Source organism: Saccopteryx bilineata, chromosome 3, assembly GCF_036850765.1.
Source record: "Saccopteryx bilineata isolate mSacBil1 chromosome 3, mSacBil1_pri_phased_curated, whole genome shotgun sequence".
Classification (NCBI taxonomy): domain Eukaryota; kingdom Metazoa; phylum Chordata; class Mammalia; order Chiroptera; family Emballonuridae; genus Saccopteryx; species Saccopteryx bilineata.
The window spans coordinates 201,439,294-201,466,044 of record NC_089492.1 but is presented as its reverse complement, the minus strand read 5'-3'; the positions used below and the strand labels follow the sequence as shown (position 1 = coordinate 201,466,044).

Here is a 26,751-nt window from a genome sequence, read left to right as displayed (position 1 = left end):
AAATTGGCCTGACCAGGCAGTGGTGCAGTGGATAGAGCATTGACTTGGGACGCTCAGGACCCAGGTTTGAAACCCTGAGGTCACCAGCTTGAGTGCAGGCTCACCAATCTTGAGTGTGGGATCATAGACATGACCCCATGGTTGCTGGCTTGAGCCCAAAGGTCACTGACTTGAGCCCAAGGTCGCTGGCTTGAGCAAGGGGTCACGTGCTCTGCGGTAGCCCCCTCATCAAGGCATATATGAGAAAGCAATCAATGAACAACTAAAGTGCCATAACTACAAGTTGATACTTCTCATTTCTCTCCCTTCCTGTCTGTCTCTGTCTCACTCTCTGTCTCTCTCTCCCTCGCTGAAAAAGAAAAGTAAAAATTGGTCCCTAACAGTACCTGATACAAGCTTTGCCTTTATTTCCCCTTTTATTGAACCTGTGAAGACAGCAGTTAGACAGAGACAAATGGCCCTCAGTTGTGCCCACAGGCCCATGGGACACTTAGTGCTTTCCTTTAAATGTCTTGGGTCTGAAGCTTGGGGTGGTGACTGTTCAAGAGAAATGCAAGTGCTATGGATCTGTGTTTCCCACACCCAAATGAGAGGGACCTCATATGGCAGACAGCAGCCCACGGACTCTTCCGGAGCAGAGAGCCCCACCTGTCCTCTACCATCTCTTATCATCCCATTGTTTCTAAACATTAGCTTTATCTCTGTCTCCACTGCACCCTTCTTTTTAAAGTATGCTGATTTGTGCAAACCTGGCCTGAGCTGATGAGTATGTCTGGCTCCTTCCCTCCCTGGGCCTTCCTGCCCTCCTCTCCCTCAGTCTGGCCATACCCTTAGTCCCCTCATCCAATTTGGAGCCTTTTCCAACAGGACCAAGGCATTTCCATCCCCTTGGAATAGAAAAGAGCTAGTAATTATTGCTGGTCTTTGTGCCCTGCATTTATGACTTAGAGATCTGCCCCCATGGTATATGAAGGGTTAGGGAGAGTGATGATGGCTGTGTTATTCTAGGGGTCCCTGTGTGAGCAAGCACCTTCAGTTTAAACCCTCAGTGAGCTTCTGCTTTGAGCCTGGCCACATCCCAGAAGAGGAAAGGCTTTTGTGCCACCTCAGGTTTCAGTTGGCCATCACCCCCAGGGGGCTGCCAGTTTCCCTGCAGCTCAAAACACTACACAACCTCCCCACCTCAACAATTAGGTAAAATGCCTGGAAAGGGGCTGTTCGGAGATGAGCTGCTCTGCACTGAGTGACCGTGGCTGTGGTTTGCGATGTATGGTCCCTTAAGACCTGAGGTTGTCCTTGCATCCTTGCCTTGAGCTCTGATGTGTTCCGCACTCAGGACTGACGGTCTAGCAGCTGCTTCTGCATTCACTGCTCCCCTCTGTCGCAAACCAGCGTGACTAGTAATTCCAGGACCTGAGTGGGAATGGCACGGAATTAAGAAAATAGGCTTAAAGAATTAAAGAATGGGTTCGGGAAGGCTCTACAAAGCTGATAGCAGAAACAGAGCATACCCCAAAACGGCCTCTTGCTTTATTTATAGGGCAAAGCGGGCCATTAGCAAATCAATGAGATCTCTGATCATGTTTCCAAGGCAACCCAAGAATTTTACCAAGTACAGAAAACCCCCACCATACATATCATCTTAACTTCACACAAAACAGGATAGAAGAAACTTGCCTCCAGTCTTTCTGGGGGTAATGGGGTAGGATGAGTATCAGCTAACATGGAGGGTGTGGGGAAGGGCTTAGTCTTTTGCACCTTAATCAGGCAAGTGAGGTGGGGGGTTGGGCAGACTGTCAGCTTATAGCCAGTTCCCCACACCTCTGTCCCCCAAAAATCTAAACTGCAAAATCCCTATTGGCTTTTCGGTCCCCAACACCCCTCTGCCTGGCAAACTTCTGTTCAGCTGTCAGAATCTAAAGTGGGCCCTGGCCGGTTGGCTCAGTGGTAGAGCGTCGGACTGGCGTGCAGGAGTCCTGGGTTCGATTCCCGGCCAGGGCTCACAGGAGCGCCCATCTGCTTCTCCACCCCTCCCCCTCTCCTTCCTCTCTGTCTCCCCCTCCCGCAGCCAAGGCTCCATTGGAGCAAAGTTGGCCTGAGTTGGCCCCAGGCGCTGGGGGTGGCTCCATGGCCTCTGCCTCAGGCGCTAGAATGGCTCTGGTCGCGGCAAAGCAATGCCCCAGATGGGCAGAGCATTGCCCCCTGGTGGGCATGCTGGGTGGATCCCGGTCTGGCACATGCGGGAGTCTGTCTGACTGCCTCCCTGTTTCCAACCTCAGAAAAATACCAAAAAAAAAAAAAAAAAAAAAAAAAAAAAAAAAAAACCTAAAGTGGCATCTGCCCTGTGAAGCTGTCTTTGCCTCCTCCGGCTGTTTAGCTGTTTTATCTTGCTACTCCTCGCTCCTAGGCTTCCTCACAGTCCTGTCACCTAGAGGCACTCACTGGCCATGGTGTCTGGCCTCTCCCTTGGGGTTTGGTGAAGATTAGATGCTTGTAGCTGGGAACCCCTGAGCATAGCAGGTGCTCACTGAATGTCTGTGGGATGGAGGTGGCTTATCCCCACCTAGTTTCTGTGCCCACTGTTGGTCATGCTCTCCTGCTGTTGGCTGCATCTGTGTCTGCACAGCAGTCCTTGTCTGGAGGAGATGCATGAGCTCTGAGAGGACTGGACATATGGATGCTAAGGAGTGGGGTGGAGGTTTGAACCTATGGCTAAGCCTAAGCCTTCTTCTGTGGACTCAGTTCGTCTCATATTGGTCTTCCTCTTTTCCTGCTGCCTTCTATATTTTTCCCCAGCACCATCGTCTTTTCCAAAGAACTGTGCCTCCTCACAGTGTGCCCAAGGTGGAAGAATATCTTCAATGTTGTCATTTTGCCTCCAGCAATGTTTCAGGCTTAATGTGCTCCAGGATGTACTTGTCTGTCTTCCTGGTGATTCCTGTGGGGCTCGCCCCCTACACCGTGTTTCTAAGGAGTCTATCGGAGCCAGCAGGGCCACTGAGGATGAGACCTTGTGGATGTCACTCATTCACAGATTCTCTAGGAGTTGGAGCTGACAAAACAGTGCACAACAGCTACAAAATATCAACATAGAGGCAGGTGCTACAGGTGCATGGAGGCAGGTGCTGCAGGTGGCTAGGCAGCGTCATGCAGATGAACTTATTTCTGGAGGAAAATCGAGGTCTTCGGGTGCAGTGTTTTGTTGGGCGTATGTGTAGAAGCAGAGAATGGGATGATCAGTGACCATACACTTTGGTGGCAGACACAGTCAGATCCCTGCCCTATTCCTGATCATCTGTGTGACTCTCTGCAATATTCTTAATATTTCCAAACCACAAATCCTTGACCTGTAAAATAAACGCAGTCTCACCTATCCTGAACTTTTTTTTAAAATGAGGACTAGAATTTACATAAAACATCATAAGGTTATTTCACAGAAGCTCAAGAATGGCTGCTATTAATGATAAGTTAGAGTGATGTAAGTAACGATTATCACTGGTATGTGTTGCTCACAAGTAACAGTGCTCATGAAAGACAGACGCACGGACACAGATGCCAGGGTGCGTGAGTGCACCTCTGAGTGCTCTGTGTTCTTGGCATGTGTTAAGGTGTGCAGTAGTGGGACCCTAACCTTATGTCCTCACATTCGTTTTTAATTAGACTGTCCTCATCAAAATGCCATTCCTTTACTGCTTTGGTACTTAATTGAGTAAATTGGTGTAGCAAATGTGGCATGCAAATTGCCTCTTCCTCACTTCAGAACACCCTTCATTGCCAGAGCAGCATGGATCAGAAGCATTTGAAGTGGGAATGAGTCGAGTCAGGGTAGACAGTTGTGAAATGTTTATTTTCTGCTTACAGTATTTTAAAAATTGGATGATGCTTTGTTTCTGTTTAACAAAGGAAGATAAATGGTAGTAGTGGTGTTTTTTGTTAAAATAGTTTTCACTTTCAACTAAGAGACATTGATAAGAGTGTGGTGGTTACGGGGGGAGGGGGGAATGGGAGAGGGAAAGGGGGAGGGGGAGGGGCACAAAGAAAACAAGATAGAAGGTGACAGAGGACAATCTGACTTTGGGTGGTGGGTATGCAACATAATTGAATGACAAGATAACCTGGACTTTGAATATATGTATATCTTTGAATATATGTATCCTGATTTATTGATGTCACCCCATTAAAAAAAATATAGTTTTCACTTTCAATGACTGAATGGATTATAGATGAGACTAATCTCTAGAGCAAATTAAATGTTGCCAATGCCAATTTAAGAATATTGTCTAGATAAAACCCTCATGTGGCAGAATATAATATGGCAACTGTGAATAAACATGTGGCAGATGTCACCTAAGGAAAGACAGATTTGTAGAGAGGAGAGGGTCCACCTCCAATGTTAGTATGAGTACTGGAAGTTGACATCAAAGATTGGCCATGAAAATCCCAGCATTCTGACCAAATTTTCAAGTATTACCACTACTTGCCTCCAAGTCCTGGTGTGGCCAGGACCCAGGACCTCTGTGAAGTAGGGGTTGGACCCTCCTCTGGTTGGTCTAAGCTCCGAAGATCATCAGTGCTGATAATTCAGTACCAAAGCAAATGCCATTCGGGGTGGGGGCAAATGGCTTAAAATAATCACCTTGACAACTGGTAGGCAGAGCGAAGTAAGAGAAAAGGGGGGGGAGGTAAGGGGCGAAGGACAGAGAGGAAAAAGAAAGGTGGAGAAAGGGAGAGGGAAGGAAAGATGGACAGAATACCTATCTTGCATGGCTTCTAACGGCGCAGAATCCCCACATTATCGCCACCCCTCTCGTCTTAATAGAACCACATTTCCTGTTCAGGTCAATTCAGACCCTCCTCTGTAGACGCACAGAGTCTGAGGGCAGCTGTGCCAGGTGGAGGAAAAGCTAGACCTGTGAAGTGGTTTCCAAGGACAGTTGGGCAGTGAAGAGGTGTGGCAGGAGCCCAGGACACTGAGCTTAGAAGCATAGGTGCTCCTCACCTTACAGGTGAGCTCAAGTCAGCCGGTAAAACTATGCATCTTCAGGAGGCTTCATTTTCTAAAGAAGACTGTAAATAACCTCACAGCTGGGGCCTGCATTGTGTAATAGTGTGTGCTGGTTTTTTAGAGCTACTGCAGCAATAAATTGGCTGAATGATTAAGACCCGCAGTCCATTGCCAGTTGAATGTGAAAGAACGGTCAAAGCCAGGAAAAAAAAAACTTTTAAAAAGGGTGCATTAACTGAGCACAGAGAATATTCATGGCAGTGATTTCTAATTCATTAAGTGCATTCTTTGGTTTCTCAGCAGATGGGAATTCAAATGAGGCCCCTTCTCCAAGTTGGAAATCAGGCTTCTGGCATCGGCATCACTCATCACGTTGGGATATGGGCAGACAGCCTTACTGCTGTCAATTAAAGTTCTGTGCAGAGTCTTGTGATGTCAGGATGAGGCCAGGACAGGCTTCTCCCCAGCTGGTTTGGAACTGAATGAGATTAGGCAGACATCATTTTTAAAAAAAGCTCTGCATGGGACGTAAGCACAGGTGTTGGGCTGTGAAGCGGAGGGCCCTTCTTGTACCATACCAGTGTCCATTCTCTACTCCTCAGGTTGTTGCATTAAAGCATTATATAGACACAGGGAGAAACTGCAGACATTCTGCTGCTTTGGCTCCTGTGAGCTGTGGTCAGGCTTCTAGCATGTATTCCAAGGGACAGCACAAAGGCAGGAAAGAGAAAGTGTGGACTTGTGAAATGGAGAGAAGAGCCAGGGGGCCACTAGGACCCTCTGACTCATCAGGTCTTGGTCTGGAGGTCATCAGATGTTCCTCAAGGGCTGACACAGGGTCAAGTACCTGTAAAACAGGCGACATAGAGAAAGATGGGATGAACAAGAGGCTTGTGAGATTCTAGCTAGCGGCTCTGCATTTTCTTCATGAATGGGAACTTGTGTGAATAAGAAATCACAAATGCACACACATACACATCCCAAAGAATGTTCAGTGAGATTTAAAGTAACAACCCGGCCCTAGCCAGAAGATCAGTGGATAGAGCATTGGCCTGGCATATGGACATCCCTGGTTTGATTTCTGGTCAGGGCACATTGGAGAAGTGACCATCTGCTTCTCCCCCCTCCCTTGCCCCCTTCTCTCCCTCTTTCTCTCCTGCAGCCAGGGCTCAATTGGTTCGAGTGTTGGGCCTGGGCACCGAGGATAGATCGGTTGATTTGAGCATTGGTACCAGATGGGTGTTGCTGGGTGGATTCTGGTTGGGACGCATTTGGGAGTCTCGCTTACTAGCTCCCCTCCTCTCACCTAAAAAATAAATAAAATAAAATAGATAAAAATAAAATATAAAATAAAATAATAACCTAAGTGTGTTCCCTGCTAGTAATCTGTAAACCCCACCCACCCCCCTCACCCCCAGGAAGGGCAGTCTCCCTGGTGGGTGGGACAGATGACGTCGGCCCCAGCAGGACCACTCTGACAGTGCTGCTGCACCAGGCTAGTGGCTCCCAGATGCCACAGGATTACACACAAGGGTGGCTCTGTGTCCTCTGGCAGCAACCCCAGGAAACGAGGAAACGGACAACTCTGTGCTTGGGCCCTCCGCAGGTGTCTGTCAAATGCAGAAGAGACAGTGGGTGTGGAGACCTTGTTCTAAGCTGCAAAGCTGTTCTGCAGATGTTCGTAATTGTTAGTTCAGATTCCCAAGTGTCTCAGTACTAACCTTTTTAGTTTTTCAAGTTTATGTTTGGTCTTTTTAAAGTGTTTTTCAGTAAAGTCGCAAAGGTGTATAAGCTACTAGCCTCTTATTCCAGAATGTTGTCACTGCTCTAAAAAGGAACCCACACCCATTGACAGCCCTTCCCATTCTGTTGTGAGCCAGCAGTGACTAATATATTCAGGTCCCGAGCAAGAACGGTGCAGAATTAAGAAAAATACACTTAAAGCATTAAAGAATAAAAAATGGGGTCGGGAGGGTTCTGCAATCACTGCTGGCAAAAGAAGCTGCCCTAGCAGAAAACATGGCCGCCCTCAAAAACCGCTTCTTCCTTTCTTTACAGGGCAAAGTGGGACATTAGCAAATCAATCACTTTTCTGATTACAGTTTCCAAGGCAACCCAAGAATTCTACCAAGCGCAAAAAACCCCACCATACATAAACATACACAAAGAAGCCAGTCTTTCCTGGGAACATGGGGGGCAGGACAAGGATCAAAGCTAACATGGAGGTGAGGGGAAGGGCTTAGCTTTTTGCAAGTGAGGTGGGGGGTTGGCAGTCTGTCAGCTTACGCCAGTTCCCCACACCTCTGTCCTCCAAAAATAACTCTAAAAACCCTGTTGATTTTTCAGTCCCTGACACCATTCTCCAGTCACCCCGGCCCCTGGAAACCACTAATCTGTTTTCTGTGTCTTTGGATCTGTCTGCTCTCAACACTTTATAGGAACAGAATCAGAGCATGTGTGGCGGTTTTTGCCTGATATCTTTCATTTGGCATGATACTTTCAGAGTTCTTGTTGGTTGTCAAATGTATCAGCACTTTTCTTACGTCTGAATAATAATGCAGTACATGGACACACCAGTTTTATTTCTCCATTCATCTGTTGATGAACATTTGGGTTGTTCTCATTTTTTGGCCATTGTGGGCAGTTCCGCTATGAGCGTTCATGTACAAACTGTGTGTGGACGTATGTTTTCCTCTGGTAAGGAGTGGAATTGCTGGGTCCCTTTTACATGGCCACCAACAAAAACTAATGGTTTCCATTTGGGCACAGTTTTGCTGACATTGACTGCTGTGTCTTGTGGTTATACCTGTCCTGTGGGTGTCAGGTGGTTTTGGTTCATCTTTTAGCTTTAAAATGGTAAAGATGGTTACAGTCTCTACTTACCGTGGAAGGGGAACCACATTGATGACCTGTTGAGTAATATTTGCGAAGTGCTCATAAGTCTTTTGACAGGAGAGTCACTGTACGAGTGCTGAGTGACACTGAGGAGAGGGTCACAAGTGGGGGCAGAGCCTGCCTGAGAGCCTGCTTCTGGTCCTAAAGACAGCTCACTCCTTGCTCTGTGGTGTGATTACTTCTCTGCCAAGCTTGTGCATACATGTGTGTCAGCACTTCCTTTCCTCAGGCACAGTTTGCGATGTTGCCTCCCCAAACACTCTCCTTTTTCCTTTTCTGAATAGTAGTGATGGATACAGAAAAATATAATCACGGTTTTTTTTTGTTTGTTTGTTTGTTTTTTTAATTAATTTATTTATTTATTCATTTTAGATAGGAGAGGGAGAGACAGAGATAGAGAGAGAGGAGAGACAGAGAGAGAAGGGGGAGGAGCTGGAAGCATCAACTCCCATATGTGCCTTGACCAGGCAAGCCCAGGGTTTTGAACCGGCGACCTCGGCATTTCCAGGTCGACGCTTTTATCCCCTGCGCCACCACAGGTCAGGCTAATCACGGTTTTGGTAAGGAAAAATCTGTTCTGGGACACACCTTTGGCTTGCTTGGAGAAACGTTTGTGTGAATGCACATGTGAGTGTGTGTGCATGTGGTTTGTGTTTTGTTTTTTCTAGAGGCCAGCAGGGAGCGTGTGATGACTTTTATCAGGCCCCAGAGGTCCGTGCATGGGTTCTTGGCTGCATTTCTCTGCCATGCCTGGAGACAACACACTAGACTTTAATTTTTTCTAAAGAGTCCACCCCTCCAGCTGGCATTGTGGACATAGGCGGGGTTGCTTTTCACAAAGCAAGCCAAGAAATCACAATATCCGGGGCCTGACGTCGATCTGAGGGACCACCTACTTGGTTTCTTTCCTTGATTTCACCTTGCCCCCACCCCCAGTGTCTTGGCCCCAAAGTAGCTATCTGTCTGTGTGAGGCCTGGGTAGCCATAGAACTCACCACTGCTAGAGGCAGCCTATTCATTCTCAGTTCTGACTGCCAGAAAGTTCTTCCATATATGGATTCCAAGTCTGCTCCCCAGTGGTCTGGGTTCCGTCCTGTGGGCCACTCTGCACATGTGTGTCCCAACCTTTCACATATTGGTACTTTAACTAAAGTATTTTTTAAAACAGCCATTTCCCTCAACCCTACCAACCCGGGTTGCAGGCCAGCCACCCCTCTGAGTCTTGCAGACCACTGGCCCAGTGTGTTGGGACTGCCTTTCCCACGGCCGTTTCTCGTTACTGCCCTATCGCAGGGACGCCATTGCGAATGGGGACTTCACAGGATTCCATTCTGTTCACTCTTGGCAGAAAGCTCAGAGAGGGTTACAAGTATGTGTCATGTTTAGATTAGAATGAAGTCTTTATACTTGAGTTTCAGCAACATTTTTATTGTGAGATGTATTACAAAAGCCTATAAAACATATACACACAGTGTAAAGAATAATAAAACTTCAGGACCTAAAGGGGGCTCTGTCTATTGTTTTAATGTCTCCTTTGCTTTTCTTTAGAGTGTAAAACTGTTTAAGGACATACACATGTTGTAAGGTACCAAAAGCTACAGAATATTTTAGGAAGCTTAAAGAACATTGTATTAATTTGGGGTAGGCGTGAAGAGAGATTTTGTAAATGATCTTTATACTTGTGTGATTAGCATCAAACCAGGGTGGTCGATAGCATTGTGTTGTAAATGCAGAAGGGAAGGAAATTTGGATTCTCTGACCTCCCCCACACCTGTAAGGAAATAGGTGAATAGCTAGCCAGGTACAGGAAGAGAAAGATTAAAATAAGCCTTTTCTTATATTGATGGGCCATCTACAGGCATTTGTCCCCATGAATACTACCTCTCCCCTCCTGAAATCATGTAGTTAATATATATATATATATATATATATATATATATATATATATATATATATATATATATCTGAACAAAGGAATAGCAATTGAACACTAGAAAATATGGGAATATCTTTAAATATGTAAAGTGACATTTTTACCATTGTGTTACCTTGTAAGTTTTAATGTATAGAACATTTTTTTTATGAATCCTATAGACAGATGTTCTAAACTTGCTAATGAATTGTGTCCCACCCCCCCTTCCTCCTTTTCCCAGACCTGTGTAGGTGAAGACAAAGATACAAGCTTATGCCATGATGTCAGGCTCTTTCCCCACCCATGTATAATTAAGGGTATATAACCAGCCCCTAGAATATTATAGATGCACACGATTTGGGACTGCTGCCCCATGTAAGCTATATGCAGCCAGCATATTTAATATATCTCCTCCTCTAATAAAACTCTTTAAATTCATCTGGACTTGGTGTCTCTACGAAAACCGCAGAATTGTGGATTGAGTACTTTATAACATTTGGCGCCCAACACGTGGCTACAGTGTTTCGCGTCACCGCGTCTACGCCGTAGAGACACCCTGAATCCTCTGGTCTCTCCAGGAAGCTGCCCAGTCCCGCTTGAATTTCAAGGAGAGGCGCCACCTGACATGTTTTCAGGGTTCCCTGTGTAGGTTTTCCTGTGGGTTCGGACAGATCTCTGGTAGACACTCCCGGTTCCCAAATTTGACAATTTGAACAATTCGGCAGAAAAAGCAAGGAAGTAGGTAAAGCAACTCTTTTTGCTTTACTGAATTTTCTGGCTTTCTTATGAATTCTTGCTTTCGCTTTTCTGTTTGGGACTAGAAGTAGGTAGAGTGGATTTGGGGGCTTTGTTGAGTTGTGACTCCGGAGATGTGGAACTCCAGTGGAGTAGGTAGGGCTTTCAAAACTGCTTTGCTGTTTGTAACTAGTCTATAGTCTTTCTGTTTTGGACTGCCGTGAAACAGATCAGACGTGGTCATATGTTCGTGCGGGCTCTCCAAGACCAAGACATCAGTGGGGAGTTTTAGTGGTCCTGCCTTGGGTTTTGCTGGGGAACATCTGGTTATACTCTGGAGGGACGACTGGTGGGGATTGGGTCCTGCTTGAGGCTCTCGGGGATATCAGTTTCTCTAAGAGAGGTATTAGTAGGAACTTCATCCTGCCCAGGACTTCCGGAGGTATCTAGTTGGGTTCTCAGTAAAATGCCAGAAGAGGGGACAATTGTTTCTGGTCTGGGAGGAATGGGGATTAAATCGGTCCGGGATTAGTCTGTCTCGTGCCTTCAGAGACGCTAGTTTCTCTATGAGAGGTACTAGTGGGATTGGGTCCTACTTGAGGCTCTTGGGGATATCTGCTCGTACTTTAGAAGGACACCAGTAGAGGCTGAGCTAGCCTGGATTGATTAATCTTGCTGCGGACTGCCAGAAACTTCTCTGTGTTTGTCGAGATCTCAGTCTTTCTTTTCCTTACTTTTGTCTAAAATTCCTGAGTTTAAGTCTAAAGTCTTTGCAGAGACGTGGCTTGAGTACACCTGAGAGGCCACGAGGGGGAGCCCTTCCCTCGTCTATGAAAGCAAGTGCGTGCGTGCGTGCGTGTGTGTGTTGGTGTGTGTGTATGTGTGTATGTTTAATGTGTAAGTCCTTTGTTTAATGTCTAAATGTGTCTGTTTTAAGGCCAAGCTTGAGTCTTTTGTATCAAAATTGGAAGCTTCTAGGCCCTGGCCGGTTGACTCAGTGGTAGAGCGTCGGCCTGGCATACAGGAGTCCCGGGTTTGATTCCCGGCCAGGGCACACAGGAGAAGTGCCCATCTGCTTCTCCACCCCTCCCCCTCTCCTTCCTCTCTGTGTCTCTCTTCCCCTCCTGCAGCCAAGGCTCCATTGGAGCAGGGTTGGCCTGGGCGCTGAGGATGGCTCTGTGGCCTCTGCCTCAGGCGCTAGAATGGCTCTGATTGCGGCAGAGCAATGCCCCAGATGGGCGGAGCATCGCCCCCTGGTGGGCATGCCAGGTGGATCCCGGTCGGGTGCATGCGGGAGTCTGACTGCCTCCCCATTTCCAACTTCAGAAAAATACAAAAAAAAGGAAGCTTCTGACTAAAAAGCAATCTTAAGTGGCTTTCTTTGTTCTTGAATTCTAGGTTCAAGGTGCCCTGTTAGGTTTCTCCCCTGAAGGAAATTCTTTTCTTCTATTGGCTTCTTCCCTTGGTTTAGTGTAATAATTCATATCTCTATAGTCAAACAGCTTTTTATTCCGGGTACAATTGATTATGTCTTATCTTTCTTGTTTTTATTGGTGCACTAATTTCTGGATTTTTCTGAAGTAGTTTTAATTCTGTAATTGGTGGTCTTAGCTATTAAATATGGGAGGAGGAGCCAGTTCACAGAAGACTCCCTTAGGTTGTGTTTTAAAGCACTTTCAAGAAGCTTAAGGAGACAGCCATAAATACGGAATTAAATGGTCCAAGAAAAGGCTTTGCACTCTCTCTGTGAATCAGAATGGCCTAGTTTCGGGGTTAAGTGGCCATTGATCGGAACCTTTAATCCCCAGATACTAAGAGAAGTCTGGAATATTGTAACTGAAGATCCAGGCTGTCCCGATCAGTTTCCATATATTGATCAATGGCTAAATTTAACAATAAATCCACCTCAATGGCTAAAAACTTTCTCCATACAGAGAGGGTGCCACATCTTCCTAGTCAGGCCAGATTTGAGTCTGGAACAGGATGAAAGAATAGCTAAAATGACAGTAGCAGCGCTCCAAGAGACGAACTCTTTTAAGGATGAGGGACCCCCAAAGGAGCAAAATAGAGAAGGAAAAAATTTGAGGAAGAATAGGACTCGGCTAGGAAAGAATCAGTGCGCTTATTGTAAGGAAGAGGGCCATTGGAAAAATAAATGTCCCAGGTTACAAGCAGCCAAAAGGGGGGAGGGTGAAAGAAAAGCGAAGCCCACAAACTGAAAGTGTTTCTCCAGACTCTAGAGCTGAAAGACTAGTAAATAGGCAGTTTGAGTAAAAGAAAAACCAAGCGGGGGGCGCGCGGTGTGCGGGGTGACTGGGAAAGGCAATAAAGTAAGGGCAAGGTGACTAAAATATAGAATAGAAACTAGTTTCAAATATCCGCCTACTGACCAAAAGACGTTTTGCCCATCTAGAAAATACAGGATAGGAATAGTATTAAAATTAGAACTTTGCTTTAGAAAAATCTTAAAGGACAGAAAAATAATTTAGAAATTAACAAACCATAAGTGTGGACCTTGCTAGTTAATTGGAAGTTTCTTAAATTGCAGATCCAGAAGAAGTAATAGAATCATAAGTAATAGAATTATAGGGAATAAAATTATTAGAAATAAGCCCTCCATAGGTTGGGGATAGTGGCTTGTTGCCCTTCACTGGTGTAGAAAAAAAAATTAGAAAAAAATTCCAACACTCTCCCGCGGGGCCAAGGGGATGTTGGAGTATCTCCAAGTCTCTCAGTTATGTAGAAGGCATGGAGTTCGTAAGGGAGACCCACGGCATTAGCTATAATAGTAAAAATTGTAAAAAGAATTTTCAAGGAATTGCGGGAAAAACTGGAAACCTCATATAGGCTAGAACAGCCCACTGTTAGGAAGATAAATTTGTAAAAATTGTATTTTAATTTGCTGCTTTTATTGTAAGAAATAAAGTTAGACAGCTTCTGGGGGAAAGGAATAAAAGTTAGCTTGGCTTTTGGAAATGCTAGGTCCAAACACCCGCCCGTCCGTGCCACCTCTCGCATGGCAACCATGTCCCTAATCTGGCTGCGAAGGAGAAGGGAGTGGAAGCCCTGAGAAAGATGAGTGCCGCTTTGGGACTGAGCCCGGAGCCTCGCCACTGCTGCCATCCTGCACTTGGCCAGGCTAGGGTTCAGTCAGCCCTCGAGTTGTGCAAAGAGGGACAGGCACGTCGAATGCCTTTTCCTTTTCCCCCACTTCTAAGAACTCTGGTCAGCAAACTGCCATTCGCAAACAGCTTGTGGGCCACATACGGCCTTTTGTCCTCTTAGGTATAGCTGTCCAGTGGAGTGCCATGTGTGGGTGCTGTCTCAGTAAGGTATGTGCCTACCTATATTTAGTTTAAATTTAAAATTGGCTCTTAAAAGAAATTTCAGTTATTGTACTGTTAATAATTGGCTCTATTAACTAATAGGTTTTCCGACCACTGGGCTAGGAATGGTGACTTATTGTTCCCCCACTGTTGTGTAAAAAAGTATTTTCCATGTTAGAAATATATATGTTATTTCAAAGGCCTTTTGTTAATTCTTTTATTTGCTGTTTTATAGCCCCATGATATTAAAATCTTAGTTTAAATATTAGGAATTGTTAATAATGTCTTTTTTGTAATGTTTAGTTTATTATAATTTTGCAACAATATTGTTCAATACTAGGTAATATAAGAAAAGGAGTCATACCCTGGAACTCCTGCAAATCTATTTTTATCATGCTTTTGTTAAAGTTTCTTTTGAATGCTAATGTCTGAGTTATTCAGCAGCAAAGAGACTCTGGAATCCTAAAGGAGGCACCAAAACCTGTTTTTCTTGATTTGATCCAGCTAATAATGCTGTTTTTTGTCTTTTTCCAAGAGTTTATGTAAACAAATAAGGACCCTCAAGCCCCTCAGTGAAATCTTCTAAGCATGACTTTTAAGGTCTATAATGACTAAGAAAGGAGACAGAAAAGGCAAATAGAGCCCAAAAGAGATCAGGAAAATACCAGTTCTTGGCATATACCCTTAAAGGCTCCAATGCCCCAAAGGGGCTTCATGGAATTCCATCAGGGCCCTGCTTCAAAAGTAGAAAGGAAGGTCATTGAGCTGAGGCCTGCTAGGCTTCTCAGCCCCAACCAGGGGACATGTCTTTGCTGTGGAAAAAGGGACACGAGAAGGTAAGCTGCCCCCTTGCTCTGTGGAGGGAGGGTTCAGTCTCTTCCAACCCTTTCCAGCCACCTGTGACCTGACCTTGCCCAGCCAGCTGGAACTTGCCACTGATGGATTAAAGGTGCCCAAGGCTGTTGGCCTCATCTCATGTCACCGTGAATGAGCCTAAGGTATTACTTCCAAGTATCAAGTAAACTGATCTCATTTCTTGTGAACACAAGGGCCATTTACTATGCTGTGCTTAATATTTGAGTTTTATTAATCCATCGAAGATCTCTATTGTGGGTGTTGATAGTCTTATTTTCTGTTGCTTTATTTAATGTATAGTGTCTCCTTTATTCCTTTTGTCTCAATGCCCCATGCCTATTTTAGGCTGGGACTTGCTCTTAATTCCAACTAGAAGCAGTGGTCATTAGGACTTGTACTCTAACTACAGAGTGTGGAATGTAACCAAAACTTCAGTGTCTTATGGACTTTTCCTGAATATGTGTAACTCCTGCTCTTTAGGACATTTCTCAGACTAAAGGGAGAATTGGGTTACATTTGTGAAATAATTTAAAGCAGCAATAGTGTCAACATAGATTTAGTGAAATTATGTTAACATGTTAAGAACATTTGTGACTGTAAGAATTTTATTTTGAATCCTGTTATATTGGTTAGAACTTTGTTTTTGTTTAATAATCTAGTAGGCTTTAGTCACTTGATTGTATTAGGATACTTGTTTTAGTATTTGTTAACATTAGCTATTTGAATTTTATTGTTTATTTTATATTTTTCCAGTCTTCCTCAAAATTTAGACATAGGAATTCAAATAGATAGAAAGATGCCACCCAAAACCAGTGGGGTCTTGGTATCCTTATTGCCAAAGGTTTATTCAAAACCAATTAGAAAAAGATTTTACCAACAAGAAAAGAATTTTCCGGCCCTGGCTGGTTGGCTCAGTGGTAGAGTGTCAGCCTGGCATGACACGGGTTCGATGCCCGGGTTCGATTCCCGGCCAGGGCACACAGGGGAAGCGCCCATCTGCTTCTCCCTCCCTTCCCCCTCCTTCCTCTCTGTCTCTCTCTTCCCCTCCCGCAGCCAAGGCTCCATTGGAGCAAGGTTGGCCTGGGTGCTGAGGATGGCTCCATGGCTTCTGCCTCAGGTGCTAGAGTGGCCCTGATTGTGACAGAGCAACGACCCAGATGGGCAAAGCATTGCCCCCTGGTGGGCATGCTGGGTGTATCCCGGTCGGGCGCATGCGGGAGTCTGTCTGCCTCCCCATTTCCAACTTCAGAAAAACACAAAAAATAATTTTCCCAGGTAAACATTTAGAAATAGACTTTAATAAAATAATTAACAATTGTTAGGAAATTACTATATAGAATTCTTTCCAGGTTTAGCTTGCCCATTCTAGTGTTTGACCTGCATTTGTATCTACAGTCTCCAAGCTAGTAGGAAAGGAACCCAGTATTAATTAGAAACTAATTTGAAGTTACATTGTGCCCACAGGCACCAAAAGTTGAGGGCAAGTAAAATGCATGAATCAAATAGTAAAGGAAATGTAACTACCCCTTCCTTAAGTATTTGCAGGGTTTGCAGGTTACTCAGCAAGCTTTTCAAAAGACTGTCCGAGAGGCACTTCCAACATTACTAGGAGATCCAGTGCTTTACCCAGGGACTGGCTCCCATGTGGACGGGTCCACACACCCTGATCCTAACAACTCCCACCGATGCCAAGATAGAAGGCATGTCTTATTCCAACCACAACTGGAAGCTGGTTGGTCTATGTATGGTGAATGCATGAAGAAACTTACTAAGGACTCCCTTTTAATCAGACTTTAGGAAAAGGAAAACTAGGGTAAAAAGAAAGTCAACTTAATTGTCACTAAAGGTTAAAAGTTTTAAAATTAAGAGTTCTGAGTAAAAATAAATGTTATAAAAGCCAGTTAATTTTATGTAAGTTGCAAAAGGTTTGTCCGGTTTATGGGAAATCAATCAGTAATATTTGTTTCTTTAGTGAACTGTATTGCTATTAATGCTGTTTGTTAAATATCTGTTACATGTTATAAGTTAATATTTTGTACACAACAGCTTCATGCTCTTCAGTAAACTAAGTCAAGGATTTGACTTAGGAAATAAAACCAGTGGAGATTGTTGTAAGGTACCAAAAGCTACAGAATTAATATTGATATTTTAGGAAGCTTAAAGAACATTTTATTAATTTGGGCTAGGCATGCAGAAAGATTTTGTGAATGATCTTTGTACTTGTGGGATTAGCATCAAACAAGGATGACTGATAGCATTGTGTTGTAAATGAGAGGGGAAGGAGACTTGGATTCTCTGACCTCCTCCCACACCTGTAAGGAAATAGGTGAATAGCTAGCCAGGTGCAGGAAGAGAAAGATTAAAATAAACCTTTTCTTATATTGATGGGCCATTTACAGGCATTTGTCGCCATGGAAACTACCTCTCCCCTCCTGAAAGCGTGTAGTTAAGTATTAATATATACCTCTGAACAAAGGAATAGCAGGTGAACACTAGAAAATATAGGAACATCTTTTAATGTGTAAAGTGACATTTTTACCATCGTGTTACCTTCTAAGTTTTAATGTGTAGAAACATTTTTTTTATGAATCCTATAGAGTATAGACAAATGTTATAAACTTGGTAATGAATTATGTCCCATCCCCCTTCATCCTTTTCCCAAACCTGTATAGGTGAAAACAAAAGTTATAAGCTTATGCTGTGATGTCAGGCTTTTCCCCGCCCATGTATAATTAAGGGTATGTAACCAGCCCCTAGACTATTAGGGGCTGGCATATTTAATAAAACTCTTCAAAATTCATCTGGACTTGATGTCTCTATGAAAACCTGTAGAATTGTGGATTGGGTACTTTACAACACACATATGTTCCGACATACTAGTTTACTGAGTTTTATTTGGCATGCCTTGGTGCTCAATGTTGCATACTTAGGCCCAGTGTGTCCTCTGTGACTTGCTTTTTCTATCCAGCACAGGGTCAGTCGTATCGACACACTCACACTTTCTACTGGACAGTGTTCTACAGTTGTGTCCACCTCACTCTTGACGGGCATATTGGGCATGTCTTCTTTCTGATGTGCACACACACAGAGGTGCATTCTCACTCTAGAGATCTAGGCTGTAGTTTTTTGTTTGTTTGTTTGTTTTTACGAGACAGAGAGAGGGACAGTTAGGAACAGACAGATAGGAAGGGAGAGAGATGAGAAGTATCAATTCAGAGTTGCAGCATCTTAGTTGTTCATTGATTGATTTCTCATATGTGCCTTGACCAAGGAGCTCCAGCTGAGCCAGTGACCTCTTGCTCAAGCCAGCGACCATGAGGTCATGTCTATGATCCCGTGCTCAAGCCAGCAACCTTGGGGTTTCGAACCTGGGTCCTCCTCATCCCAGGCCAACACTGTATCCACTGCACCACCGCCTGGTCAGGCCAGTACATTTACTTTATAATCTTCCCTAATCTTGCTGAAACAAGAAGCTCTGCAAAAGGCAGTGCATGGATGTATGACTGTTACACTGCACAGCTGTGTTGCACAGGAACAGTTGAGGGGTGTGCTCTCCCACCTGTGCTGGGGACACATTGTGCATTCCCCTTTTGTTGTATTTTTCAGTGACATTATGGGGAAAAAAGGGTGTGTCTTGCTCCCTTGTAGCCTAGGACCTGGTGTGGGATCCTACACATCATGGCGTTCCATACATTCTTGGAAGAATGTGTAGGCAAACCTGGGGAAGGAGAAACCATTGGAACAGAAGAGTAAAGTAAACAAAAGCCCCAAGATAGCTTTTAATGAGAAAAAAGAAATAAGAAATTTGAAATAGAATACAGTAATGCCTCAGTTTTCATTGACTTCGGTTATCATTGGTTTCAGTTTTTGCCAATTTTCTCTGCGAAAAATTTGTCTTGGTCTTTGTCGGATTTCATCCATGTGCCCATGTGACCTTGCTGCTAATTTTGTGAATACAAAGGGTGACCCACACGTTCTTCTGCTCAGTGTGGCGTTGTTTCTCATGTGAGCATCACCCCATGCGTCTAGCCAAACAATTCCATTGCTTTCTAGTGTTTTTGTGCTTTTTTTATTGATTGCGAGTGCTAATACTACAATTACATGTAAGTGATTACTGCGTTTACAGTATTCAGTGTAATGTGTTTATTTTGCGTTTTCCAGTTTCAAAATGTATGTAACACACTTAAGATAAAATCACATGTGCTCAATCTCATTGTCTCTGTTAAGTGTTTCCCTTGCTAATAATGCCATGTTAAATGTTCATTTATTCTTTACATTAGTCTTCTATATTAATTTTATATTAATTATTGTTTTTAGTATTAAATGCTACATTTATTCTCTATAAAATGTTTTTGGTATGTATTTTGGAGTATCTAGAACAAATTAATTGGATTTACATTGATTCATATGGAAATAATTGCCTTGGTTTTCGTTGGATTTGGATTTTGCCGATTGTTTTCAGGCAGATTGTTTTCAGTCGCATAGGCGACTCTTACAGCTTATAGGTTTTGAGCATCAAATTATTATTGTTCCTTTTTCAAAGGATCAACAACAATGGCTCTGGAAAACTTCCACTAAATGGCAAATTGCTTTTGCAAATTTTACAGGCCAAACTGATTCTCACTACCCAGCTGATAAAATAGTTCAGTTTTCATTAATTACTACATTTGTCTTTCCTAAGACAGTTGTTAATGAGCCCATTCCTGAAGCACCTACAGTCTTTACTGATGGGTCCAGCTCAGGAATAGCAGGCTTAATCGATGAAAACCGAGGCATCACTGTAGTGTAAACACTAAACCTGGAAGCCTCCCAGCTGAAATAGTAACAGCATGATCACAGGTTGATTTGTAAACCAGAAGATGGTGACATTCCGATTCAAGACATATTTAACACATGACAAGGCCAAGGACTCATGCCTTTCCATGTAATTCTGAATCTGAGATGGCTCATGTTGCAAGTGCCTTTCTAGAAGGAAAACACATGTGTGGTAACCCCCACAGTGGGAATGAAGCACTTTAGCTTGAAAATGGCCTATGAGCTAAAGAAACTGTGACTCTGATCTCAGACCCCCTAAATTCATCAGAATGCAGACTGAGCTGCTGGTAAAAAGATCCCAAAGCATGGTGTGTGTGGCCTCAGATAAGATACAGTTCCTATTTCCCAGGTCACAGCCCAGGACTCTCTTCCATAACACCATCCAAGTACCTGGGGCCTTCTGGTCTTTTGCACTGAGTGTAATCTTATATGGAAAGAGCGGGCTCCCCTCACCATAGTGCTGTCCAGACTGTGGAGGGAAAAGGGCAGGACATGCAAGTCCCTTGTACATGTCATTGTAAAACATGATCCGGGGCCAGGACCTATACATGTCACTTCTGCGTGTGCTCCATAACTAGGATGTTGACTGATGGTCATGGCTTCCTGCATGTGAGGACAGAAGAGGAAGTTGTTAGGTGGGTCACCTTGACACCAACTGAAACTTGGAATATTCTCACTGACAGGAAGAAAGAGCAAGTGGATACTGGGGCAGTTAGCTGTCGGCCACCTTTGTAGACCCTGCGATGCTTGGTTTATTTGTGGTTGGGCAGTGTACCCTCTGTGGCCTGCTCACTGTCTCGGGACTCTCGGGACTCATTTCTATCCCTTGTCAGTTTTATGGACTGTGTGAGGTGAACTGGTGTTCATGTCCAGCCACGCAACATCGCCTAGCTCTGTGTTCTCTCTCGCAGAGCCAGCATTAGGATTTCCCCCGCTCACCGGCTCAGCCACTGTTAGCAGCAGGAGTTTCGGCTTTATGGACCTCAGATCTCACAATCTGGGAAAAATAACATGCAGGCAAAGTTCTCCCAGCCAGAGGCTCTCAGCCCAAGACCTGACTTTAGGGGGTTGGTCTTAGAGTCCATATATTCGCTCATTGAACTGACCTTGTGTACATGTGACTTCTGTCATGCCACAGGTAGAAGTGCAGCCTGGAGCAAAAGCAGGTACAGTATCTGTCGTGGTGGGGGCAAGATTCTAGGGACCCTGTAGGTCAGTGGTTCTCAACCTGTGGGTCGTGACCCCAGCGGGGTCGCCTAAAGCCATCGGAAAAACTGTATTGCAGGGTCACGGCATTAGAAAGGTTGAGAACCACTGCTCTAGGTGGTCAGATCCAGGACAGGTGCTCTGTGGAAAACACTGTGTATGGGAGACTGGGTTATCCTTGGCTTCTAGAAGGTGGGTGAGTTCCCCATCTGCACTCTTCTCCCCGTCTTGCTGAGAGACCTACCCAGGACTGCCTCCCTCACACACTCTCGGCCGGCTGTCGAGCTGCCCTCACTCCCAGCGGAGCCAGCAGCACCTGGCAGCATGGTGCGGGTGGAGGGGAAGCACATTTGTGACACCCCACCACCACGCTGATCTCAATAAAAGACAGAGCTGGTGCCACCACGCGTGCATGGGCACCCATGTCCCCGCGAGGAGAACACTGAGCCCACAGTAATGTGTGTGTGCTGAGTCTGGGTGATGAGCTGTAAAATTGACACGAGATTTAATTATTATTAATGACTTGCAGGCGGGCTGATGCTAATTATACTGTGGCATCCCAGATATATTTCCCTTTTCCTTCATTTCTTAAAATGTCATGAGCCCACATAACATAACCATGGTATGGTGGTGGCATGTGAAACCAGCTCCTTCGAAGGGTAGCACACATGATATAAAGAGGCTATGAGGACCGCAGGGGACAGAGAGGAAATGGCCAAATCCACTCAGCTTCCTGGACCAGGCTGGGGGGTGGGTTGCAGTTTCGGAGTTAATTTTAGTTGCTTCTCTCCCCCCACCCCTTATAATAGTGTTTGCCTGCCTCTGGGTCCTAGTCATGGGCTATGTAGTTGATCTTACGAAGGGCTTTGCAGACAGACGAGCTGTGGAGATGCGGGGCCTCACTGTTTCCAAGCATTTCCTAACAGGGAGCTAGGTCCTGACCCCCCAGATAAACTCTCTCCCAGCATTGTCTCCAACTTTGGTTATTTTTGCCTTCCGAAGTGTGTCCTGTGTTCTTAAAAGCTTACTGCCCCTTTCAGATAGTTTTGCTGATCTTGGCAGCTTGGGCTAGGGAGGATTAGTGAACTGGGGTGTCTCCCTCTCTCCCTCTCCTCTTCCCACTACTGGCAGCTGAAGAACATGGCTGTCTAACTAAACATGGCCACAGCCAATGATGTTGCTTGTTCTCAGCCTTGCCCTCTGACCTCCAGGCCAGGGCTAGTTAGCCCTGTCCTGGCTGCCAGAAGAGCCGTGAGAGTCAGGTATGGTCTGCCCCCATGTCTGTTTCTGCTTTGGAGTCTGGCCTCCTTTCCTGGCTCATATGCTAGAACACCTGTTCTTACCCTCTGTGCAGAGAGGGGGCCAGCACCCTTTTCCTAGATCTGCATGAAGCGTGCTGGTTTACAGGGCTGCCACGTCAGATCTTTCTGTCACGTCTAGCTTTTCCCACTCCCCCAAACCCCAGCCTATCTCAGGAATCACCTGCGCGTATTTGAATTAACAAGCACTTATAGGGCACTAGCTGCACTGTAGCCCAGAATTCTCCTTGGTTCCAGGCAAACACAGCACAGCCCTGTTCTGGGCCTTGGTGGAATAGGACTAATGCCGTGGGGAAGGAATGAGGAGTGATGGACAAAGGTCCTAGGATGAGGAGAGCACATCCTAGGGTGTTGCTGGGTTTGGGACGGAGAGAGGGAGCAGAAAGGGGTAGCAAAGATTGGAACAGTTCAGAAGCACATTTCCTTCTGAGTGAGGGTGCTGCCCACAGTGGCTGGACACAGGCAGTAGGGGCAGTGATGAGGGCTGTGGTGGAAGCTGTACCCAGGTCAGCATGAGAACTTTGGGTTTCATGCTATTTCTCTCTGAGGGCAGGGCAATAGGTGAGCAGCAGGGTGGTGAGCTCAGCTCCATGTTCAGCCTTCTAGCCTCATGCTGGTAGAGGTTTGCAGTGGATTAGGCAGGAGAGATGAGAGTGGGGTGGTGGGAGTGAAGGCATGCGTGGAGACTCTTGGTAAGAATTTAGAAGTAGAATCAACGTGATTTGAGGAACACTGAGGTTGATGGAAAAGATGGGCTCAGGAAAAACAGGGTTCTTGCTTATTGGTGGGTAGGGGTTCCATGGCCAGGATGAGGAAAGCAGGGAGTAGGGGGGTGTCATTGACCTGTGATACCTCATGGCAGTTAGACTGATACAAGTCCTGCAAACCAGTGGTCCTTGGCACCAGTTCAGTGCCAACAGGAATCCCCAATTTGAGGGGCGGTGAATAAGGAAACTATTCAGTTCGAACAGCTCAACTGTGGTATAGTATGGTTGTGATGCAGCCCTGGGGCTGGGATCCTCTACAGTTAGATAGTTCTGCTTTGCTCAGTGGTCTGCTTTGTGCTCCCGATCTGGTCTGCTCTGATGAGATATCTTTGGTGTTTCAGCTTAGTGAGGAAAATGCAGTCTTCCATCTTCAGTGGAAAGGGGCGGTGCATTCCCAGAGCCAGAGATCTGACTTACCACATTTTTGCTCTGTAAGATGCACCTGACCATAAGACACACCTAGAGTTTTAAGGAGGAAAAAAAAAAATCTGAACCAGATGGTTTATTAAAATATTTAATAAAATACTGTATTTTTTGCTCCATAAGACACATGGGCATTTTCTCCTCCACTTGGGGGGGGGTGCATCTTAGGGAGTGAAAAATATGGTAAATAGATGGGAGTCCCTGCCCCTGGTCCCTGATTGGTCCATCTTCATGCAAATGAGGACTCCAAATCCTCTCAGGTTTATTGTCCAAAAGGCATTAGTCAGAATGGAGCTTCTCTGATTGGTCAGGGAAGATGTTAATGGGGATATATAGTAGCTCTGATTGGATGGGGAAAGCCTCAGTCCTATTGGTTGAAATAGGACTCTGGGAACTCTCTTGTAAGGGCTGTTCAGATGGCAGGGACTGAAGGCATGGGGGCAGGTCAGTGCAGGCTTCTCCCTGAAGTGAGGTTTGTGTGAGGGGCCCTGGGTAGAAATGGCTGCTAGGCTCTGGTTTTTAAAATGAGCCCAGTTAGCTGCGAGAAGCCTTTTTTAGTAGGTGTCTTTATTTTTTCCAGAGTTCACAGTCCATTGTTCAGAAGAGAAGTTAGAAGCACAGAAAATTTAGAGTCACTGTGTAGACACAGATAGAGACAGGGACCATGAAAGTGGTCTTGCTGGCCAGAGAGACCTGGAGAATCAGTGTCCACTTTGGAGAATCAATGCAAGATGGAGTTTCACAAAATAAGGAGTATGTGCCTCCCAGGAGCGGGGAAGAGCTACTTCTTGAGAATACCAGCCCAGCCACAAGGCTGTGCCTGGGTCTCTTCACTACACCCAGATCCTTCCCAGCCACGATGGGTGGGTCAGGCCAGGATGGTACAACATGCATGAAAGCGATGCTTGCAAGTGTTCTCTGTGTCAGCAGAGCCAGTAGCTGGTAGTGGGCAGATGAGAGTGGCAATGCCAGTGTGCCTTCCACATGGTGGAGGTGCATGTGTTGAAATGGCATGAAAGTGCACAGAGGAAGACAGAGTGTAGAAACAAAAGTGTATACCACATAGCCTCAGAGTCAATGGCTTTTATAATATTGCTTCTGAGCATGGCCCTTTTAGTCTGGGGACCAAAGGAAGTGGAGTCTCTGTGACAAAGTGATGTTTCCTTTTGTGTACCTAGTTGAGGCCAGTTAGATTAACAGTAGGTTTTTTTCTTTCCTTAAACACATCTTACCTTGATGGGTACATTGCCTTCTCTCGCTGGTCATGAGTGAAAATCCTGCCATCACAGAAATAACATATTTAATTTTTTAAAGTTGTGGTACACCAAATTCAACTGATACAAGAAAGCTACTCTGTTGTTATGTAGATCTAACCTCATGGCTGCAGCAGGCTCTCTCAGCCGCTGCATGCTGATGTTCTGGGCTGTGTAATCCTGTATGTGGGTTGTGGGATGGGAGGTGCTTCCTGTGCATTGTAGGCTGTTTAGCAGCATACCTGATCTCTTCGAATTAGGTGCTAATAGTGCCCACTTCTCAGTTCTGACAACCGAAAGCGTCTTCACACATTGCCAGATGTCCCCTGGGGTGGGGGACAAAATTGGGCCTGATTTGGAACTCCTGGGCTGGGGGCTGAATGGCTGTTTGACCCACAGTCCCTCCGTTCTTTTCTGATCATGGCCAGCCCTTGGGTTGCCAGTGACCCCTTTGCCCCAGCTCTCTAAAATGGGGGCCCATTCCAGTCTACTGTGTACACAGAGCAGAGCCAGCCAGGCTGAGTGCTACCGGAAGCAAACCTGAATATTTTCCTCGTTGAGTTCTGCTTGTGTTCCTATTTTATTGGTTAGTGGCAGCTGTTTGTCAGATTGCCAGCGGGTTCTCTTTTAACACCCTGCTGTTTGACGTTGTTGAGACACAAAGGCAGGGAGATGGAGTTGTCAACGTACTATTAACTCCTCTACAAAGAGCTTTTCTATGTGCACTCATTTCAGGCTTTCATGCCCATGTCGACCCATTCAAAGACTAAAGAAACCCTTGGCATGGGCAGCTCTGGTGAGAAAATGCAGCTCCTGTTAGGAAAATGGTTGGGTGTTGGCATGGGGACAGAAATAAGGTGTTTTGTGTTTTTTTTTTGTTTGTTTTCTCCCAGAGAATTGGCCTTTAGCAAAGCTTACTCTGTGGAGTGGGGATTGGCCACCAGTAAAGAAGAGGAGGAGACATTCAGTGGCCACTGGTTTTTATGAAATAGAACCAGTTGAGTTAGAGGGCCCCAGGAATTGTATGATGACATTGAGTTTCCAGGTAGTTCTACAGACTCCTTATTGCCGAAGAACATAAGTGAAAGATTCCCAATCTGGCAGGAGTCGCATCAACCAGGCAGAGCCCAAAGTGTAACAAAGAATTTATTGCAAACACCTGGATGCAGGTTGGCTGATTATGACAGGGGGTGTGTTCCTTTGAAATGCTTCCCATTTGAGGGCATTTTGCACATGTACCGCGGACACGGGAACCCCACGCTCCGGGCTGCTTGTGCAGTGGGGACAGCCACACTGAGAACTGGTGTTGTGTTTTATTTTCAGAACCCTTCCCAGCTCCCCTATGGCAAAGCCCTGTACAGCTACGAGGGGAAGGAGCCTGGCAATCTCACATTCAGCAAGGACGATGTCATCATGCTGCGCCGCAGAGTGGATGAGCACTGGTTCCATGGAGAACTGCGTGGTGCCCACGGCTTCCTGCCCGCCAGCTATGTGCAGTGCCTCCGGCCCCTGTCCCCGACCCCACCCCAGGGCAAAGCCCTGTATGACTTTGAGATGAAGTACCAAGACCAGGACGTGGACTGCCTGACCTTCACCAAGGTAAAGTGGCCTCTGTGAGCACAGTCCTCGTACAGTGATTCCTGCAGGTTTGACTTCTGCCTCTCTCTGAGATCCACCTCCCTGCTGGGCCTCCCTGAGTGGGAATGGAATTGTGTCTGCCTCCTGAGGTTTTGTCGGCTGGAATGACACATGGCTGTACCCAGAAACTGACAGGGTGCTCTCAGAACAGGACAGCTGGTCACCTGGGTCACGTGTCTAACTTAGGTGCCAAGGAGTGAAGTCTCTTCAGGACCAACAGACCCTGAAAGAGCTTATCAAGGAACACTCTGCAAAAATGCCCTTCAGGTCACAGGGCTACCCAGAAACCAGCATGTCACTCATGCCCTGTCTTCTGGAGCAGACGAGAGAGGGTGGACAGGCATGCTTAGGTTCTATTCTTGCCAAGAGAGACCCCAGTTAATGACAAACTGCAGTTTTTGGCAGTGGAGTTTTCTTAGGAGAGCAGGTGAAAGGGCTCAGAAACTATCAAGCATTGGAGGACAGAAGTGATGGGCCGTAGGCAGTGATGGCCCCTTCCTGTCCACTGCCAATTGTGCTCCATTCTCTTCAGGAGGGGGACAGTAGAGAGCCCTTGGAGCTTCTCCTCAGACTTGGTGCCAATGAAGCAGTCCCCATAGGTA

The 26,751-nt window shown here is 45.6% G+C and overlaps 1 protein-coding gene across 3 annotated transcripts in view; it reads left to right on the top strand.

Annotated features, from left to right (window-relative positions):
* Nucleotides 1-26,751, top strand: part of SH3RF3 (SH3 domain containing ring finger 3) — a 188,481-nt gene that overhangs the window by 69,226 nt on the left and 92,504 nt on the right. For all 3 annotated transcript variants that reach the window (XM_066268547.1, XM_066268548.1, XM_066268546.1), the window contains exon 2: nucleotides 25,835-26,110. In XM_066268547.1, coding sequence (XP_066124644.1) covers nucleotides 25,835-26,110 — 276 coding nt within the window. The remainder of the gene's footprint in view (nucleotides 1-25,834; nucleotides 26,111-26,751) is intronic.